General features: G+C 58.9%; 1 protein-coding gene across 1 annotated transcript; it reads left to right on the top strand.

Moving 5' to 3' along the window:
- Window positions 1–1601: 1601 nt before the first annotated feature.
- NOTUM (notum, palmitoleoyl-protein carboxylesterase) lies at window positions 1602–9231 on the top strand. Its single transcript, XM_012452700.3, has 11 exons — window positions 1602–2225; window positions 3247–3299; window positions 3378–3473; window positions 3926–3986; window positions 4245–4303; window positions 4681–4783; window positions 5563–5754; window positions 5887–5987; window positions 6640–6787; window positions 7756–7803; window positions 8467–9231. Exons 1-11 carry the CDS (start codon window positions 1882–1884, stop codon window positions 8771–8773), a joined length of 1512 nt encoding a protein of 503 aa, XP_012308123.2. The 5' UTR covers window positions 1602–1881; the 3' UTR covers window positions 8774–9231.
- The last annotated feature ends 8585 nt before the right edge of the window (window positions 9232–17816 follow it).

A 17816-nucleotide genomic window follows, 5' to 3' on the forward strand; every position in this document is an offset into this window, starting at 1 on the left:
CCCAGAAAGCATGGGTGGGACTTTCTCCCTAAGCTCCTCACTCAGCCTGGGGCTGGCAAGGAAGATGTGCACAGGGTCAGGGGTCCGAGGCCCAGGCGGCATCCTGGCTGCAGCCATGACCCTGCAGCCTCTGCTCTCCTGCCCCACTGGGTGCTGTGGGCTCCCCGCTGCCCTGAATTGGGAGGAGCTCTGGAAGTTCTGCTTGGATCTAGACCCTTGTCCTGAAACGCGAGACTAGTTTCCCATCTTTAAAATGGGCGTCATGCCACCCAGCAGGCTGCGGAACTGACGGTGAGAGGGAAAGGCTGCCCTGCCGGCCGGTCCTGTGTGTGTCTGTTTCCTTTCTTTCGTGCACACACCCCCGCCTGCCCCCGCCCCGCAGCGGGAAGCCTCCTGAGCGCCTCCTGTCCGCCAACCTCCAGCGTTGATTTCCCACAGGAATCCTGAGCCTCGGAAGTGGACAGGGGTGCTCTCCAAGGTGAAGCCAGGCGCCCTTCCTGGCATGAAGCGCCCCGAGCAGAGGCCTAGCAGGCAGCCACTCGACCCTTGGCCTCCTCCCCAAGTGGCGGCTGGGGAAGGTTCTTGGGGGTCCTGGGCAGGGGCCAGCAGCCAGGCTGGGGCAGGCGGAGATCCAAGACCTCGCCTCTGGCCCCTGTGATCTTCTTAAGTCGCAGCTCCCTCTGACTCCAGTGCCAGCAGAAGCGGCCCGGAATCTGCCCACCCCGGCCCGGGACTGGGCGACTCCGCCGCGGCGCCTTGCAGGGGCGCGCGGTCCCTCCCACCGGTCTCCGAGGAAGCCAGGACCTCGCGCCCCACCTGTCCGCTTCTCCAGGAGGCCCTGGCGCCGCTGCTGCCTGGCCCTCGGCTCGAAGCCCTGTGTCCGCCGCCGCTTTGATCCCGGGGGGCCCCGCTGGATAAAAGTCCCTGGCGGCTCCGCGCCAGCGCCAGAGGGGGAGCGCAGCCGAGCCGGGCGCACCAGCGGGACGGCGCAGGGCCAGGGCGCTGAGAGGCTGGGGCCGCTGGGCCGCCCGCGCTGGCCGCGGTGAGAGCGGGGCCCCAGGGCTGCTCCGGGTGGGGAGATGCGGGCCGGGGTCTGAGTCCCCCACGGCCCGCTCTGGGCCTGGGCGGTGGGGGATGGGAGGGACGCTGGCGGCTCCAGGTGAGCGCGCCCTCCCCGCGCCCCCAGCCCGTCGGGCGCGGCCAGCTGCGCCGCGGGCGGAGTTCCCCCATCCCCCCCGGCGCGGAAAAGCCTCGCCCCTCCCCGTCGCCACCCCCCACCCGCCGCCCCTTCCAGCTGCCCCGGGGCGGGGGCGGAGGCGCCGGGCTGGCCGCGGTGAATGGAGCCGCCGGGGCCGCCCGGCCGCGCTGCCCCCCACGGAGCCGGGCCGGGAGCGCCTCCGGCGGCCGCGGCGGGGTAGTCCAGGCCCCTCCGTCAGGCTTGCGGTTTGGGAAGAAAAGGCGATGCCTCCGCCAAGAAAAGAGCGAGCGCGGCCCCCTCCCCCCTCCGCCGAGCCCGGGCGGCGGCGGCGGCACATCTAACGCGCGGGCACCCGGGCCGCCGCGGCCCCCGCAAATACGCCCAGGCTCGGCCCCCGCCGCTCATTGGCGCGGGCCGGAGCCAGCGCACCCAGACCCTGCGCTGCCCTCGGACGGCCGGGCGCGAAGCCGCAGCAGCGGAGGCCGACGGCACCCGGCCCCGAGCGCCTCGACGCCCAGCCACCCGCGACTTCTCCGCCAGGCCCGGCGGCCGGGAGCGGGGGCGAGCGAGCAGGAGCCGCCGGCACCCCGCGGCCCGGGCACCCCCGGCCCGGCACCCCCCGCCGCCACCGCCTCAAGGCCGCCCGCTGTCCGCAGGTGGCCGCGGACCCGAGCGGCGCGGCCATGGGCCGAGGGGTGCGCGTGCTGCTGCTGCTGGGCCTGCTGCACTGCGCGGGGGGCGGCGAGGCCAGGAAGACCTGGCGGCGCCAGGGTCAGCAGCCGCCCCCGCCGCCGCCCCTGCCGCCTCCTCCCCCGCGGACCGAGGCGGCGCCGGCGGCTGGACAGCCAGTGGAGAGCTTCCCGCTGGACTTCACGGCCGTGGAGGGCAACATGGACAGCTTCATGGCACAGGTCAAGAGCCTGGCGCAGTCCCTGTACCCCTGCTCCGCGCCGCAGCTCAACGAGGACCTGCGCCTGCACCTCCTGCTCAACACCTCGGTGACCTGCAACGACGGAAGCCCCGCCGGGTAAGGCCCGCACCCTGCGCCTCCCTACCCCACCCCATAAGGCCCGCACCCTGCGCCTCCCCACCCCGCCAGGTAAGGCCCGCACCCTGCGCCTCCCCGCCCCGCCCGGCGCTTTGCTACCCCGCCAGGTAAGGCCCGCACCCTGCGCCTCCCTGCTTCACCCAGACGCGCCGGGTCTCCGGCTGGACCCTCCCTGCGGGCCGCGGCCGTTCTCTCCCCGGGATGGCGGGGGGAAAAGGGCTTCCGTCGGGCGCCCCGCGGTGCCGGCCCTGGGGAGGGCTCGCCTCCTTGACTTTCCGCGTGAAGAGCAGAGCCGCGCTGGAAGGTCTGGTCCCCGGCCAGCTCGGGCACTGCCCCCTCAGCCACCAGACCCAGCTGCTTTGCTTGTGCCCTTCGGTCCCTGGGCGGGGAGATGCAGCCCGAGAGTGCGCCTGGCTCCAGCGGGAACAGGCGACACCGGGGGGCGGGGAGAGTCCTACTGCCCCCCACCCCACAGCCCCGAAGTAGATAAGAGACGTGAGGCCAGGTGTCGGGGCGCGGCGGAGGCGCCCACGCGCTCAGCAGGCGGAGGACAGCCGGGAGACCCGGGCGTGGGGTCGGGCCTCTGCCTGAAGGCTTGCACGCCAGGTCCCCGCGCCCCCGGCACCCCCTGGAACGTCCCGCGCCCCCGCCATGCGCGCTCCTTCCCTGCGGGCGCATTGCACGCTTTGAGCGCCGCTGCGCGCCCCGGGAAGACTCTCGCCCAGCCGCCGGCGCCGAGGTTACAGCAGGACCCGCGCCGGGCGGGCCGTGGGGATTTTCCACGGACCGCAGCCCGCGCGGTCCCTTCCCTGCCCCGCGAGCGCCACCTCCCGGGACCGCCGCCGTCCGCTGCGCTCCGCGTGGGCCTGGCCGAGGGCGCCCTCGTGCGACCGTCGCGCGCGCCGGGGAACAGGTGGCGTGGCCCCTCCGCCGGGGCCGGGCGCGGGGGAAGCGCGGCGGCTCTGCTGCCCGGGCCGACCGCTCGGTGTCCTCCCTACAGCTACTACCTGAAGGAGTCCAAGGGCAGCAGGCGGTGGCTGCTCTTCCTGGAAGGTGCGTCCGGGGGCCGAGGCGGGGCCAGGGCGGGGGTCCCTGCGCGCGCGGGCCTGAGCGCGGTGGCCGTGTCCGCAGGCGGCTGGTATTGCTTCAACCGCGAGAACTGCGACTCCAGATACGACACCATGCGGCGCCTCATGAGCTCCCGGGACTGGCCGCGCACTCGCAGAGGTCAGCGGCGGGCCTCGGGGAAGGCGGCCTCCACGTGGGGTCCAGGAGAAAGCCGTGCCCGCTCCCTGAGCCCCAGCGAGGCCCCCACCCCGCTCATCGTACCCAGCCCGGCGCCCGAGTTCCTAAGAGCAAGGGGCGCCCTTCACTCTCGCCCTTTGGGGTCCATTCCACACTAGCATTTAATAGGCGCTTACCGTCCCGGGGGTCAAAGCGGGGGTGGGGGTTGAAGTTAAGGTCAGACCTAGTGTCGCATCCTGGCCGGGCACCGTGGCTATGGTGGCTTCCCTGGGTAGCTAAACCCGACGGTCTTCCACTCCCGGCAACCTTGGTTCAGGCCGGCAGCACTGGCACACCTCCCTTGCTGGGGCCAAGTAGGAGCCCAGTCCCCGCCTGGGATTCCCGTCCCCGAGCAGCCTCCTCCCACTAGAAAGCCCCACCGCCTCTGTCCCCAGGCACAGGGATCCTGTCCTCACAGCCGGAGGAGAACCCCCACTGGTGGAACGCTAACATGGTGTAAGGGGAGCAGGGTTCTGCCTGGAGAGGTTTCTTCCTGGGGGTCCTCCATGGGGGCTCCTATCTTGGGTTGGTCCTTCCTAGGGGGGTTCTATCCTGGGATGGTCCTTCCTGGGGAAGTCTTATCCTGGGGGTCTTTACTGGGGAGGCCTGTCCTGGGATGGTCCTTTCTGGGGGGTCCTTCCTGTGGGTCCTTCATCATTCCTGGAGGCTGCCAGGCGGCCGGCGCTGTGGCAGGCTCACGGTCCTGTGTTGCAGCTTCATCCCCTACTGCTCCAGTGATGTTTGGAGCGGGGCTTCATCTAAGTCCGAGAAGAGTGAGTCCCCGGCCTTCCCAGGGCACGGCAAGGCCCGGCAGGGCAGGGATGAGGGGGGACAAGGGGGTTTCTGGGGAAAAGCCGACACTCAGCCTTGCCACACTCTGAAAGCCTTTGATAGTATGTCCCAGGGTCCCCGCCCCACGCACCCACTCCCGCTTGGCCAAGACTGTAGGGGGTCCTTATTTCTGAATATTCCCTAGGGAGGGGGCCCCAGCATGGCCTGGTGTACCCACCTTCCTCCAGTCCTGGACCCCTCCCCAGAAGATTCCCCCCAGTCCCCCAGCAGAGCCAGAACTCTTCTACCAGACATTCTGGTGTAGGAGATGGTTCTCCGCCCAGCCCCCACCTGAGGCCATCCCCTCTCTCTATTGCAGATGAGTATGCATTCATGGGTACCCTCATCATCCAGGAGGTGGTGCGAGAGCTCCTGGGCAGAGGGCTGAGCGGGGCCAAGGTGCTGCTGCTGGCCGGGAGCAGGTGGGCAGGGTGGGGTGGGCGCTGGAGGTGAGAGGCAGGGACCGGTGTGGAGGGCGCATGGAATGGGTGTGGGGTGGGGGTGTATGGGAGGTGAGGAGGGGGCGGAGCCTGTGCAGATCTTGGCAGGTGGCTGGGAGGGTGAGAGGCTGGAGCTGGGAGAACTGGCATCACTGGGGACTCTGAGGTGCGGCTCCAGAGTGCTGGGCAACCGGACGCTGTCCAGAGAATGCTTCTGGACTCGATGGTTGCTGGATGTAGGGGAAAGTTTGGGCTGCAGGGACCTAGGTCTTTGGTTAGGGGTTGGCCATGGACTAACGTCCCTCCTCCAGGGCCCGGTAGGTGAGGATCACCCCTGTGGGTCCCAGTATCCCAGCAGGCATGCAGGAGACCCAGGGGACATACGGGGAGCAGATGAAGGGGCCTGAGGCCACGTAGTTTATCTTCATTTTCAGATAAACTGAGGTAAAGAGACAGAGAGGAAGGGGAGGAGGGAGGGGAGAGCATGGCCGTGTCAGGAAAGTGTGGTGACCTGCCAGCCTCCACGCCGGCCTGCGCGGGGGCCCTGCCAGCCCCTCTGCCCCAGGACCCTGAAGGCCATGGGTCTTGCACGTGAACAGAGAACACGGGTCGCATGCACAGTTTAGACCGTGGGAGGCACGCGCAGTTCAGAACGAAGCAGGCTTCCTGTCACCCTCGGGGCCCGGGCTGAGGCTGAGCAGGCTGGGGGAGGTGCATGCCTCTCCCCAGCCACCTGGCCTCACGCCTGGCCCACCTCACAGCGCGGGGGGCACCGGGGTGCTGCTGAATGTGGACCGCGTGGCTGAGCAGCTGGAGGAGCTGGGCTACCCGGCCATCCAGGTGCGAGGCCTGGCCGACTCCGGCTGGTTCCTGGACAGCGAGCAGTATCGCCACACAGACTGCATCGACACCATCACGTGTGCGCCCACGGAGGCCATCCGCCGCGGCATCAGGTGCCCCAGCCCGGACGGCCGGTCTCCGCCCTGCAGCTCTGCCCTAAAAGGGCCTGGGTGGAGCGGCATCTGCGGGTGGGGAGCTCCGGGGGGCGAGGCCCGTGGCAGCCTAACCTGCAGCTCTGGCTCCAGGTACTGGAATGGGGTGGTCCCAGAGCGCTGCCGCCGCCAGTTCCAGGAGGGCGAGGAGTGGAACTGCTTCTTCGGCTACAAGATCTACCCGACTCTGCGCTGTGAGTGGGCAGCGGGGCAGCTGCTAAAATCCAGCGTGGACTCTAGCCCTTTGGGCTGGGCTTGGAGACCGCTGCCCTGGTCCAGGGAGGAGGCCGGCTGTGTTTCAGGGGGCCTTGTCGCTGCGGTGTGCCTGGGACTTGCCTGCCCTCAGCACTCACACCCCCCAATCCCAGGCAAACCGGGACAGGTGGTCACCCTGTCTACACCCGTGGCTAGGGACATGCTTTGGAGCTAATCCCCGAGCTGCCCCTCCCTGCTGCAGGGCCCTGGGCCAGTTTCTCCCCAGCCCCTCACTCTGAGGAGTGGTGAGGTTGTATTTGAGTGAATCATCAGCAAATTTTAGTGAAAGTGGAATGGCTGAGAAGCAGGCCAAGGTCATGGAGGGGTTAACAAGAGCCCTTTTTCAAGGAAAGATGGTTTATTTATCTGTTTAGTTATGAACCTATGGATTATAAAAATGCTGGTTTGGAAGAAGGAAGCCACATTCTTAGGGACTGGTGACTGGCACCCCTGGGGAGAGTCCAGCCGAGCCTAGCGGCCTGTGAGCCTCAGCAGCACTGGAGGGGACCTGGGGGTGCTGAGCTCGGAACCTGGGGTGGGGGGCAGGAGCGGGGGTCATGGGGAGGCCGAACTGAGCCCCGCCACCTGCAGGCCCCGTGTTCGTGGTGCAGTGGCTGTTTGACGAGGCCCAGCTGACTGTGGGCAACGTGCACCTCTCAGGGCAGCCGGTGCAGGAGGGCCAGCGGCTGTACATCGAGAATCTTGGCCGCGAGGTGCGCCACACGCTCAAGGACGTGCCGTGAGTGCATGGACCCCGGGAGCCCCTCGCTGGGCAGCTCACTCTTGATTTAAAAATAGAGGTTCTAGGCCGGGTGCAATGGGGCTCACGCCTGTAATCCCAGCACTTTAGGAGGCCCATGTGGGCAGATCACCTGAGGTCGGGAGTACGAGACCAGCCTGGCCAACGTGCGAAACCCCATCTCCACAAAATATACAAAACAGCCGGCCATAGTGGTGTGCACCTGTAATCTCAGCTACTTGGGAGGCTGAGGCAGGAGACTCACTTGAACCAGGAGGTGAAGGTTACAGTGAGCCAAGGTGGCACCACTGCACTCCAGCCTGGCTCCGTCTCAAAAATATATATATAGAGAGAGGTCTTGGGCCTGGCATGGTGGTTCATGCCTATAATCTCAGCACTTTGGGAGGCCGGGGCAGCCGGATTGCTGGAGGCCAAAAGTTCAAGACCAGCCTGGGCAACATGGTGAAACCCCATCTCTACAAAAAATACAAAAATTAGCCGGGCATGGTGGCAGCACCTGTAATCCCAGCTACTCGGGACGCTGAGGAAGGAGGATCCCTTGAGCCCAGGAGTTCAAGATTTCAGTGAGCTAACCTTCCCTGTGGGAGGCAAGCAAGCTTCCATTGTGGCACACACTCCAGCCAGGGTGACAGAACCAGACCCCCATTCAAAATAAAAAATAGGTTCTGGATGGTAGCATAATATTTCCCTGTCTAGGACAGCCTCCTGCTCCCGCCTGGGAGGCCCTGCCTGGAAGAGGTGGACTCCGAGGAGGGATTTGTGGCACAAAGGGCTAAGGGTCAGCTGGGAGCTGGCTGACTCCAGGGGAGGCTTGGGCCAGAGGAGCAGCTGGCAGCCAAAGCAACAGGAAAGGGCGATGGCCAGGCCAGGGACAGCTCTAGGAGACGAGGGTGGGAAAGAGACTGAGGGGGTGGGGAGCTCACGAGCTACTCTCTCCTCTCCAACAGGGCCAGCTTTGCCCCTGCCTGCCTCTCCCATGAGATCATCATCCGGAGGTCAGTGTCCCCGGGCTCCGGGCAGCTGGCGTCTGTGACATCAGCTTCAGAAGTCCTCAGGCTCCCCAGCTGCACTTGGCTTCCCGTGGGCCTCTTGGCTCCGTGTATGGGGTTTCCTTCTAGGGCTGCCAGAACCCCTCGTAGCAACGTCTATATGACAAGAATTAAGACTCAGCCCCACCGCGGCCGAGCAGTGGCTCACGCCTGTAATCCCAACTACTCGGGAGGCTGAGGTGGGAGGATCACTTGAACTCAGGAGGTTGAGACTGCAGTGAGCAGTGATCACACCACTGTGTTCTAGCCTGAGAGGCAGAGGGAGACCTTGTCTTAAAGGAAAAAAAAACAAGCCGGGCGCAGTGACTTACCACTTTAGGAGGCCAAGGTGGGCAGATCACCTGAGGTCAGGAGTTTGAGACCAGCCTGGCCAGCATGGTGAAACGCTGTCTCTACTAAAAATACAAAAATTAGCCGGGCACAGTGGCACGTGCCTATAATCCCAGCTACTCGGGAGGCTGAGGCAGGAGAATCGCTTGAACCCGGGAGGCGGAGGTTGCGGTGAGCCGAGATCACACCACTGCACTCCAGCTCGGTCTCAGAATGAAAACAGCCACCTCAGTGGTGATACCACTGCCCACATGACCCCAACCCGGTTTTCCTCCACAGCCACTGGACGGATGTCCAGGTGAAGGGGATCTCACTGCCCCGAGCACTGCACTGCTGGGATAGGAGCCTCCATGACAGCCACAAAGCCAGCAAGACCCCCCTAAAGGGCTGCCCCGTCCACCTGGTGGACAGCTGCCCCTGGCCCCACTGCAACCCCTCGTGTCCCACTGTCCGGGACCAGTTCACGGGACAAGAGATGAACGTGGCCCAGTTCCTCATGCACATGGGCTTCGACGTGCAGACGGTGGCCCAGCAGCAGGGACTGGAGCCCAGCGAGCTGCTGGGGATGCTGAGCAGCGGAAGCTAGGCGGACTGTCTGGAGGAGGAGCCAGCACCAAGGGGCAAGGCCACCCGCTGCCCAGTGCCACCTCACCCCCACCAGCAGGCACTCCCATCTCTTCAGGACAGGGCCCCAGCCGTCCCCCTGCCTGGGTCTGCCCACCGGCCTCCCGGCCCCGGCTTTGCCTGCCCGTCTCCCACGGCCTGTAAGAGGCCCAGCCAGATACGGGGGATGTGCTGTCATCCCCAGCTGTGGCCGGAGGGCCCTTCCCGATGAGGGGAGCCAGAAGAAAAGTGCTGGGTCCTCAGCCCACCAGCTCAGACCGCCCCACCCGGCCCCACCCATCAAGCCCTTTTATATTATTTTATAAAATGACTTTTTTATCACTTAAATTTTTTTTTAAAAAGGAACAATCAAGAAATATATGATGAATGATACTGTTTTGTAACATTTTTTTAAATGATGAAAAAAAGACAAGAACCTCACCTGCTGATGTGTTTATTTGAATGGGCAGTTCCACCTGCTTCACACCTCCTCTCCGGGACCCCAGGGCAGCAGGGGGATAGAGGGACGGGCCGTGGAACTCCCCAGCTCTGACTTTGTCTTGATGCACAGACTCGGAGCAGTGTCTTCTGGAGGGGCCCTGCTTCCCCTCAGCCCCTCACCAGATGCCCACTTCCCAGGGCGGATGGTGCCAGCTGCGTATCTTTACTCATTTGTTGTAGAGGCACGATCTCGTTGTGTTGCCCAGGCTGACGTGCAGTGGCACAGTCATAGCTCACTGCAGCCTCCTGGGCTCAAGCAGTTCTACTTCAGCCTCCTGAGTAGCTGTGACCACAGGCACCCGCGACCACACCTGGCTAATATTTTAATTTTTTGTAGAGATGGAGTCTCCCTATGTTGCCCAGGCTGGTCTTCAACTCTGGGCTCAAGCAATCCTCTCCCCTCAGCCTCCCAAAGTGTTGGGATTATAGGCATGAGTCCCTGCACTTGGCCCCTTTTTGTTTATTTTTTATTGGGAAGAAATTCACGAAGCGTAAGTGAGCCATTTCCAAGTGAGCGACTCAGCAGCGTCTGTTGCACTCAGAATGCTGTGCAAGCCCTGGTTCTCTCTAGTTTCAAAAAAAATTTTTTTTTTTTTTTGAGAGAGAGTCTCACTCTGTCTCCCAGGCAGAAGTGCAATGGCACAACCTTGGCTCACTGCAACCTCCGCCTCCTGGGTTTAAGTGATTCTCTTCCTTCAGCCTCCGTGGATGACAGCCACGTGCCATCACGCCCGGCTAATTTTTGTTTTTTTTAGTAGAGACGGGGTTTCACCATATTGGCCAAGCTGGTCTTGAACTCCTGACCTCAGGTGATCCGCCTGCCTTGACCTCCCAAAGTGCTGAGATTACAGGCGTGAGCTACCATGCCCGGCCCCTAGTTTCAAAACTCTTACCAACCCAGAACACTTCCTGCGCAGCTGACAATTCTTCAAATGTTTGCAGTTTATTTCTACTAGGTCATTCGTGCACATGGTTCAAAATTCAAAAGATGCAGAAGGCATGAGGGTGAGACTGCCCATTTCCCACCCAGCTCCAGGCTCCCTAGCTCTGCGTCCAAGGATAAACAGGGTTATCTTGTGGATATTCCTAGAGATCATTTTATGAAAATTCCAGTAAACACATGCACACATGTACACACATTTTCTTATTTTTTGAGACTGAGTCTCGCTTTGCCGACCAGGCTGGAGTGCTGTGGTGCGATCTCAGCTCAGTGCAACCTCCACCCCACGGGTTCAAGCGATTCGCCTGCCTCAGCCTCCCAAGCAGCTTGGGACTACAGACACGTGCCACCATGTCCAGCTAATTTTTTTGTATTTTTAGTAGAGACGGGGTTTCACCATGCTAGCCAGGATGGTCTTGATCTCCTGACCTCATGATCCGCCCTCCTCAGCCTCCCAAAGTGCTGGGATTACAGGCATGAGCCCCCGCGCCCAGCTGCATTTTTTTCTTTTACACAGATGGCTACGTAGCACACGTTGTCTCTGGGTGCAGGGTGAGCTGCTGCCGGTGTGACAGTGCGGGGCCTGCAGAGGGCTCTGCTGCACACTCAGGTGCAAAGGGTGCACGTGCATCTCCGGGTGTGGTCACCACTTTGCATGTGGGTAAGCGTGTCTGTGGGCTAACCCTCAGACACGGGATTCCTGGGGCAAAAACATGAAGCTCTAGCCTGTAATCCCAGCACTTTGGGAGGCCAGGGAGAGGCAATAGCGTCAGCCTAGGAGTTTTAGGCCAGCCTGGGCAACACAGGGAGACCCCTGTCTCTTAAAAAAAAAAAAAAAAATTAGAACATTAGGTGAGTGCGGTGAGGCACACCGCTGGTCCCAGCTACTCAAGAGACTGAGGTGGGAAGATCACTTAAGCCTGGGAAGTCACATCTGCAGTGAGCAGTGATTATGCCACTACTCCAGCCTGAGTGACAGAGGAAGAGACTCTGTCTCTCAAATAAATAAATAAAAATGAAAAAATAGGCTCGGCACGGTGGCTCATGCCTGTAATCCCAGCACTTTGGGAGGCTGAGGTGGGTGGATCACTTGAGGTCAGAAGTTCAAGACCAACCTAGCAAACATGGTGAAACCCTGTCTCTACTGAAAATCCAAGAATTAGCCTGGCGTGGTGGTGCACACCTGTAATCCTGGCTACTCGGGAGGCTGAGGCAGGAGAATCGCTTGAACCGGGAGGTGGAGGTTGCAGTGAGCCGAGATTGTGCCACTGCACTCCAGCCTGGAGACAGAGCGAGACTGTGTCTCACACACACACACACACACACACACACACACACACCCCTACCTGTAGTTTTGATAATACCAAGGTGACACCAGCACCAATACTGGGCACTGTTGTGGTGGAGCTTTCTGAACACATTGGCATGTGATCCCCTAGTAGCCCTAGTAGGTGGGTTTCATCATAAACTCCAGTTTACAGGTCGGGCACGGTGGCTCACGCCTGTAATCCCAGCACTTTGGGAGGCCAAGGTGGGCGGATCGCTTGAGGCCAGGAGTTTGAGACCAGCCTGGGCAACATGATGAAACTCTGACTCTACTAAAAATACAAAAGAAAAAAAAAATAAGCTGGGCGTGGTGGCAGCACCTGTAGTCCCAGCTACACGGGAAGCTGAGACACAAGAATCGCTTGAACCCAGGAGGTGGAGGTTGCGAGTGAGTCAAGATCGCGCCACTGCAGTCCAGCCTGGGCAACAGAGCGAGATCTTGACTCAAAAAATAAACTCCAGTTTACAAAGAACCAGGCCCAGAGAGGCAATGTGACCATAAGGGTCAGAGGAGGACACTGGGGCTGGGTCAGCATGAGATGTATACCCGCCCTCCGGCCACAGCTCCATTCCCACATGGCCAGGACTGTGAAGTCCCTGTGCCCTGGGATGGGTGTCCTGGGGTCTGATCCTCTGCACCAATGAGTCAGGGCTGCCCCGGGCCCGAGAATCCCCAAGCAGGACTGGTACCCGTGGGTGGATGTCTGCCATCCCCGGCAGAGCCAAGTGGCCTGTCTGCGATCCCCCTGTAGGGCACTTCTCTGTGGTCTGCGGCGGGAATCCATGGAGTCCCAGCAGCCAAGGGAGTCAGGGAGACCAAGGGCTGGAGGTGAGAGAAGGGGTCCGTGGGGGTCTGGTGGCCTCGTCCTTAGAGCCTCCAGAGCCAGACCTCCAGGCAGGGCCTCAGACCGGACTCCCTACAAGGACAGAGCTTGGGAGGGAGAGGGGGCCTGGGGACCTGAAAGGGGCCTGGCTGTCACTGTGTCTGGGGAGGCTCTGCTGGGTGGGCGGGGCCTGTGGTGCTGTCAGAGCTGGGGAAGCACGTGCGGGGCGCTGCCTGCAGCCTGGCTCTTCCTTGAGCGCTGCAGTCTGGCAGGCGTGAAGTTTGCTTCTCTGAGGGGGCTGAAAGGGACCTGAGGGCACGGATGGTGTGTGTCTGGGGGCACCAGGCTCACTAACATGACACTTGCGAGTTGGGCCCAAAGGGATTTAATCAATGAATAAATCCTTTCTTCCCACGTTTGTGGCAAAAGCGGAAAGAGGCACAGCTCACCTAGAAGTCAGTCGGCGGATCAGTGCCGTGCTTTCCTGCAGGACCCGGGACAAAACGAGGCCCAGGACGTGAAGAGGACACTGTCCTGCAGCCCCACGTGACGGGGACGCCCTGGGATGACCCTGCACTGTCCACGCTGACTTAACTTTCCCAGGACGGTTGGCGCCTTTCATTCTCTGGAGCAAAAGCACTCAGGACACTCACCCAATACAGTGCCTCCTTCCTTCCAGCGGCGATGGCGAAGGTGTAGCCTCTGCTGTCGAGGGACTCAAAGCAGCGAACTTCCGCTGTGTGACAGCATCTATTCCAAATTTAAACTCTGTACTTAAAAAAAGTCACGATTGCTTACAACTGTCATCCAGCACTCTGGGAGGCCAAGGCAGGCGGATCACCTGAGGTCAGGAATTCGAGACCAACCTGACCAACATGGAGAAACCCCATCTCTACTAAAAATACAAAATTAGCTGGGCATGGTGGCGGGTGCCTGTAATCCCAGCTACTCGGGAGGCTGAGGCAGGAGAATCACTTGAACCCGGGAGGCAGAGGTGGCAGTGAGCCGAGATCACACCACTGCACTCCAGCCTGGGCAACAAGAGCAAAACTCCATTTCAAAAAGAAAAAAAAAAGCTACTGTATTCCAGCCTGAGCAACACAGCAAGACCCCATCTTCAATAAGTAAATAAAAAATAAAAATATTTGTTGGCCGGGCACAGTGGCTCATGCCTATAATCCCAGCACTTTGGAGGCCGAGGTGGGTGGATCATGAGGTCAAAAGATCGAGACCACCTGGTCAACATGGTGAAACCCCGTCTGTACTAAAAATACAAAAATTAGCTGGGCATGGTGGTGCGCGCCTGTAATCCCAGCTACTCGGGAGGCTGAGGCAGGAGAATTGCCTGAACCCAGGAGGCGGAGGTTGCGGTGAGCCGAAATTGCGCCATTGCACTCCAGCCTGGGTAACAAGAGTGAAACTCCGTCTCAAAATATATACATATATATTTGTTAATATTTGTGAATGTATATCCCAGTAGCAACAAGTGTGCCTGGCCCCCATATCTTGGTCCCTATGCCATTCCCCGTCACAAGGAACCAGGGTCCTGGGAGACATGGCTGACTGTGGGGCTGGGCTGATGTCTGAGACAGGAAAAAAATAAGTGTTTTTCCAGCTGTCACGCACTCAACAGTGAACATCCAACAGGAAATACTGGTAAGGTCACCGAAATGCGTGTGGGGATTTTCCCCAAACACCGAGAGTGTGTCCAGTGGACATCAGCTGAGTGTCCTCCAATTCTGTTCCATTCTGACACTTTCTCCCTGGAGATGGTATCAGATCCTGCAGGCTGAGGCCTCAGTCTCCTGGGTGACTGGGACTACAGGCGTGAGCCACCACACTCGGCTAATTTTTGTATTTTTAGTAGAGACGGGTTTCACCACGTTGGTGAGACTGGTCTCGGACTCCTGACCTTGTGATCCTCCCGCCTCTGCCTCCCAAAGTGCTGGGATTACAGGCATGAGCCACCATGCCCGGCCTATTTATTGATTTATTTTCTGAGATGGGGTGTCACTGTGTTGCCCAGGCTGGAGTGTGATGGCATAATCACAGTTTACTGCAGCCTCAACCTCCTGGGTTCAAGCAATCCTCCCACCTCGACCTCCCAAGCAGCTGGGACCACAGATGTGCACAACCACTCCCAACTCATTTTTTTTTTTTTTTTTTTTTTTTTGCCGTTGTTGCTGGTTTTTTGTTTGTTTGTTTTTGAGATGGAGTCTCACTCTGTCACCCAGCCTGGACTGCAGTAGTGCAATCTTGGCTCACTGCAACCTCAGTCTTCCGGGTTCAACTGGTCCTCCTACCTCAGCCTCCCCAATAGCTGGGATTACAGGGCTGCACCACCACACCCAGCTCATTTCTTTTCTTGTATTTTTAATAGAGACAGGGTTTCACCATGTTGGTCAGGCTGGTCTCAAACTCCTGACCTTAAATGATCTACCTGCCTTGGCCTCCCAAAGTGCTGGGATAACAGATGTGACCTACCACACCCAGCCAATTTTTGTATTTTTTGTAGAGATGGGGTCTCGCGATGTTGCCCAGGCTGGTCTGGAATTCCTGAGCTCAGGCAGTCAGGTGATCAGACGGCCTCAGCCTCCCAAAGTGCTGGGATGACAGACGTGAGCCACCGTGCCCGGCCTACACCTTACTGATGTTTCCCCATTTATTACAAAGGACATAGATGAACAGCAGATGGAAGCAGTGCACAGGGCTTGGAGCTTCCGCACCCTCTCCGGGAGCGCCACCCTCCAGGAACCTCTGAGCGTTCTGCCAGCTGAAACTCCCAAACCCTGTCCTTTTGGGTTTTATGGAGGCTTCATTATGTAGGCATGACTGATTACATCATTGGTCACTGGTGATCAGCTCAGCCCCCAGCCCCTGTCCCTCCTGGAGGTGGCAAGTGGGGCTCAAAGCTCTGCTCCTCTGATCACACAGTGGTTGCCACCAGCCCCAACCCCAAGGCTGTCCAGGTGCCCACCAGGAGTCACCTCATTAGAACAAAAGATGCTCCTGTCACCCAGGAAATTCCAGGGAATTGGGAGCCCCATGTCAGATGCTCCTATCAGTCAGGAGATTTTATATAAAGGTTTTAGGAGCTCTATGTCAGGATCCAAGTCAAAGACCAAATACTAGAATAAAAGACTCCTCCTGCCTCTGTCTGCAAGGCTGGTAGAAGCTCTGTCTCAGGAACCCAGGGCGGAGATTCAGTATGCATTTCTTATTATATCACAGTATCAGAGTCAGGAAATACACAGGTTGAACCTGGAATATTTTGTAGTGCCCAAAAGTAAGGAAGTGTTTACACACACACACATGCGCACATGTGTGCACACACACACACTGATGGAAATGGCGGGGGGCACAGCCGACCACAAGATCTCCTGTAACTCTGAATTATAATCCAAACTATAAACACCCAGCTGGGCGCGGTGGCTCACGCCTGTAATCCCAGCACTTCTGGAGGCTGAGACAGGCAGATCAGGATTTGTACTAAAAATACAAATATTAGCTGGGCGTGGTGGCAAGCGCCTATAAGCCTAGCTACTAGGGAGACTGAGGCAGGAGAATCGCTTGTACCTGGGAGGTGGAGGGTGCAGCTGAGATTGGACCACTGCACTTCAGCCTGGGTGATAGAGCGAGACTGTCTAAAAAAAAACAACAGGCCGGGCACGGTGGCTCACCCCTGTCATCCCAGCACTTTGGGAGGCCGAGGTGGGTGGATCACGAGGTCAGGAGATCGAGACAGCCTGGCCAACATGGTGAAACCACGTCTCTACTAAAATAACTATAAAAATTAGCTGGGTGTGGTGGCGCATGCCTGTAATCCCAGCTACTGGGGAGGCGGAGGCAGGAGAATTGCTTGAACCCGGGAGGCGGAGATTGCAGTGAGCCGAGATCGCCTATAGACACATCATTGAACAAACAAATAAATGGGGGAGGAGACAAGTCTCTTTTGCAGAAGAATTCGACATAATTTTTTTTTTTTTGAGACAGAGTCTCGCTCTGTTGCCAGGCTAGAATGCAGTGGTGAGATCTCGGCTCACTGCAACTTCGCCTTCTGGTTTCAAGTGATTCTCCTGCCTTAGCCTCCTGAGTAGCTGGGATTATAGGCGGATGCCACCACGCCCAGCAAATTTTTGGGTTTTTTTGTTTTGTTTTGTTTTTGAGACGGAGTCTTACTCTGTAGCTCAGCCTGGAGTGCAGTGACACAATCTCGGTTCACTGCAACCTCCACCTCTTGGGTCTTGATTCCAGCAATTCTCCTGCCTCAGCCTCCAGAGTAGCTGGGATTACAGGCACATGCCACCATGCCCAGCTAATTTTTGTATTTTTAGTAGAGATAGGGTTTCACCATGTTGACCAGGCTGGTCTTGAACTCCTGACCTCGTGATCCACCCGCTTTGGCCTCCCAAAGTGCTGGGATTACAGGCATGAACCACCTCACCCGGCCTCAAAAATAATATGTTTTTAATGAAGTCTTGCTATATTGCCTAGGTTGGTCTTGAATTTCTGGCCTTGAACTCCTGAGCTCAAGCTATCCTCCCAACTCAGCCTCCAAAGTGCATGGGACTACAGGTGCACACTACCATGCCCAGCTAATTTTTTAAAAATTAATTTATTTTATTTTATTTTTAATATTATTAATATTATCATTATTTTGAGATGGAGTCTCGCTCTGTCACCCAGGCTGGGATGCAGTGGCACAATCTCAGCTCATTGCAACCTCTGCCTCCCGGGTTGTTGCAATTCTCCTGCCTCAGCCTCCCGAGTAGCTGGGACTACAGGCGCACGCCGCCATGCCCAGCTAATTTTTCGTATTTTAGTAGAGACAGGGTTTCGCCGTGTTGCCTAGGCTGGTCTCGAACTCCTAAGCTCAGGCAATCTGCCCACTTCGGCCTCCCAAAGTGCTGGGATTACAGGCATGAGCCACCACACCCAGCCTATCATTTTCTTTTGAGACAGAGTCTCTCCCTGTCATCCCGGCTGGAGTGCAATGGCATGATCTTGGCTCACTGCAACCTCCACCTCCCTGGTTTAAACGATTCTACTGCCTCAGCCTCCTGAGTAGCTGAGATTACAGGTGCGGGCTACCACGCTCAGCTAATTTTTCTATTTTTAGTAGAGACAGGGTTTCACCATGTTGGTTGGTGACGCTGGTCTTGAACTCCTGACCTCGTGATCCACCCACCTTGGCCTCCCAAACTGCTGGGATTAAAGGCATGAGCCACCGTGCCCGGCCTTTTTTAAATTTATTTTTAATTTTTTTTCTTGTCGCCTCTTGCCACACACTTGTAAATTTTTTTTTTTTTGCTATTGTTTTTCATTCCTAATTCTCTCAGCATCCAAATAATTTTTCATTTTTGTTTTTCTTTTTTGAGACTAAGTCGCACTCTGTTGCCCAGGCTGGAGAGCAGCCACATGATCTCACTCACTGC

Source organism: Aotus nancymaae, unplaced genomic scaffold, assembly GCF_030222135.1.
Source record: "Aotus nancymaae isolate 86718 unplaced genomic scaffold, 86718_ANA_hifiasm-v0.15.2.pri h1tg000089l, whole genome shotgun sequence".
NCBI classification, from domain to species: domain Eukaryota; kingdom Metazoa; phylum Chordata; class Mammalia; order Primates; family Aotidae; genus Aotus; species Aotus nancymaae.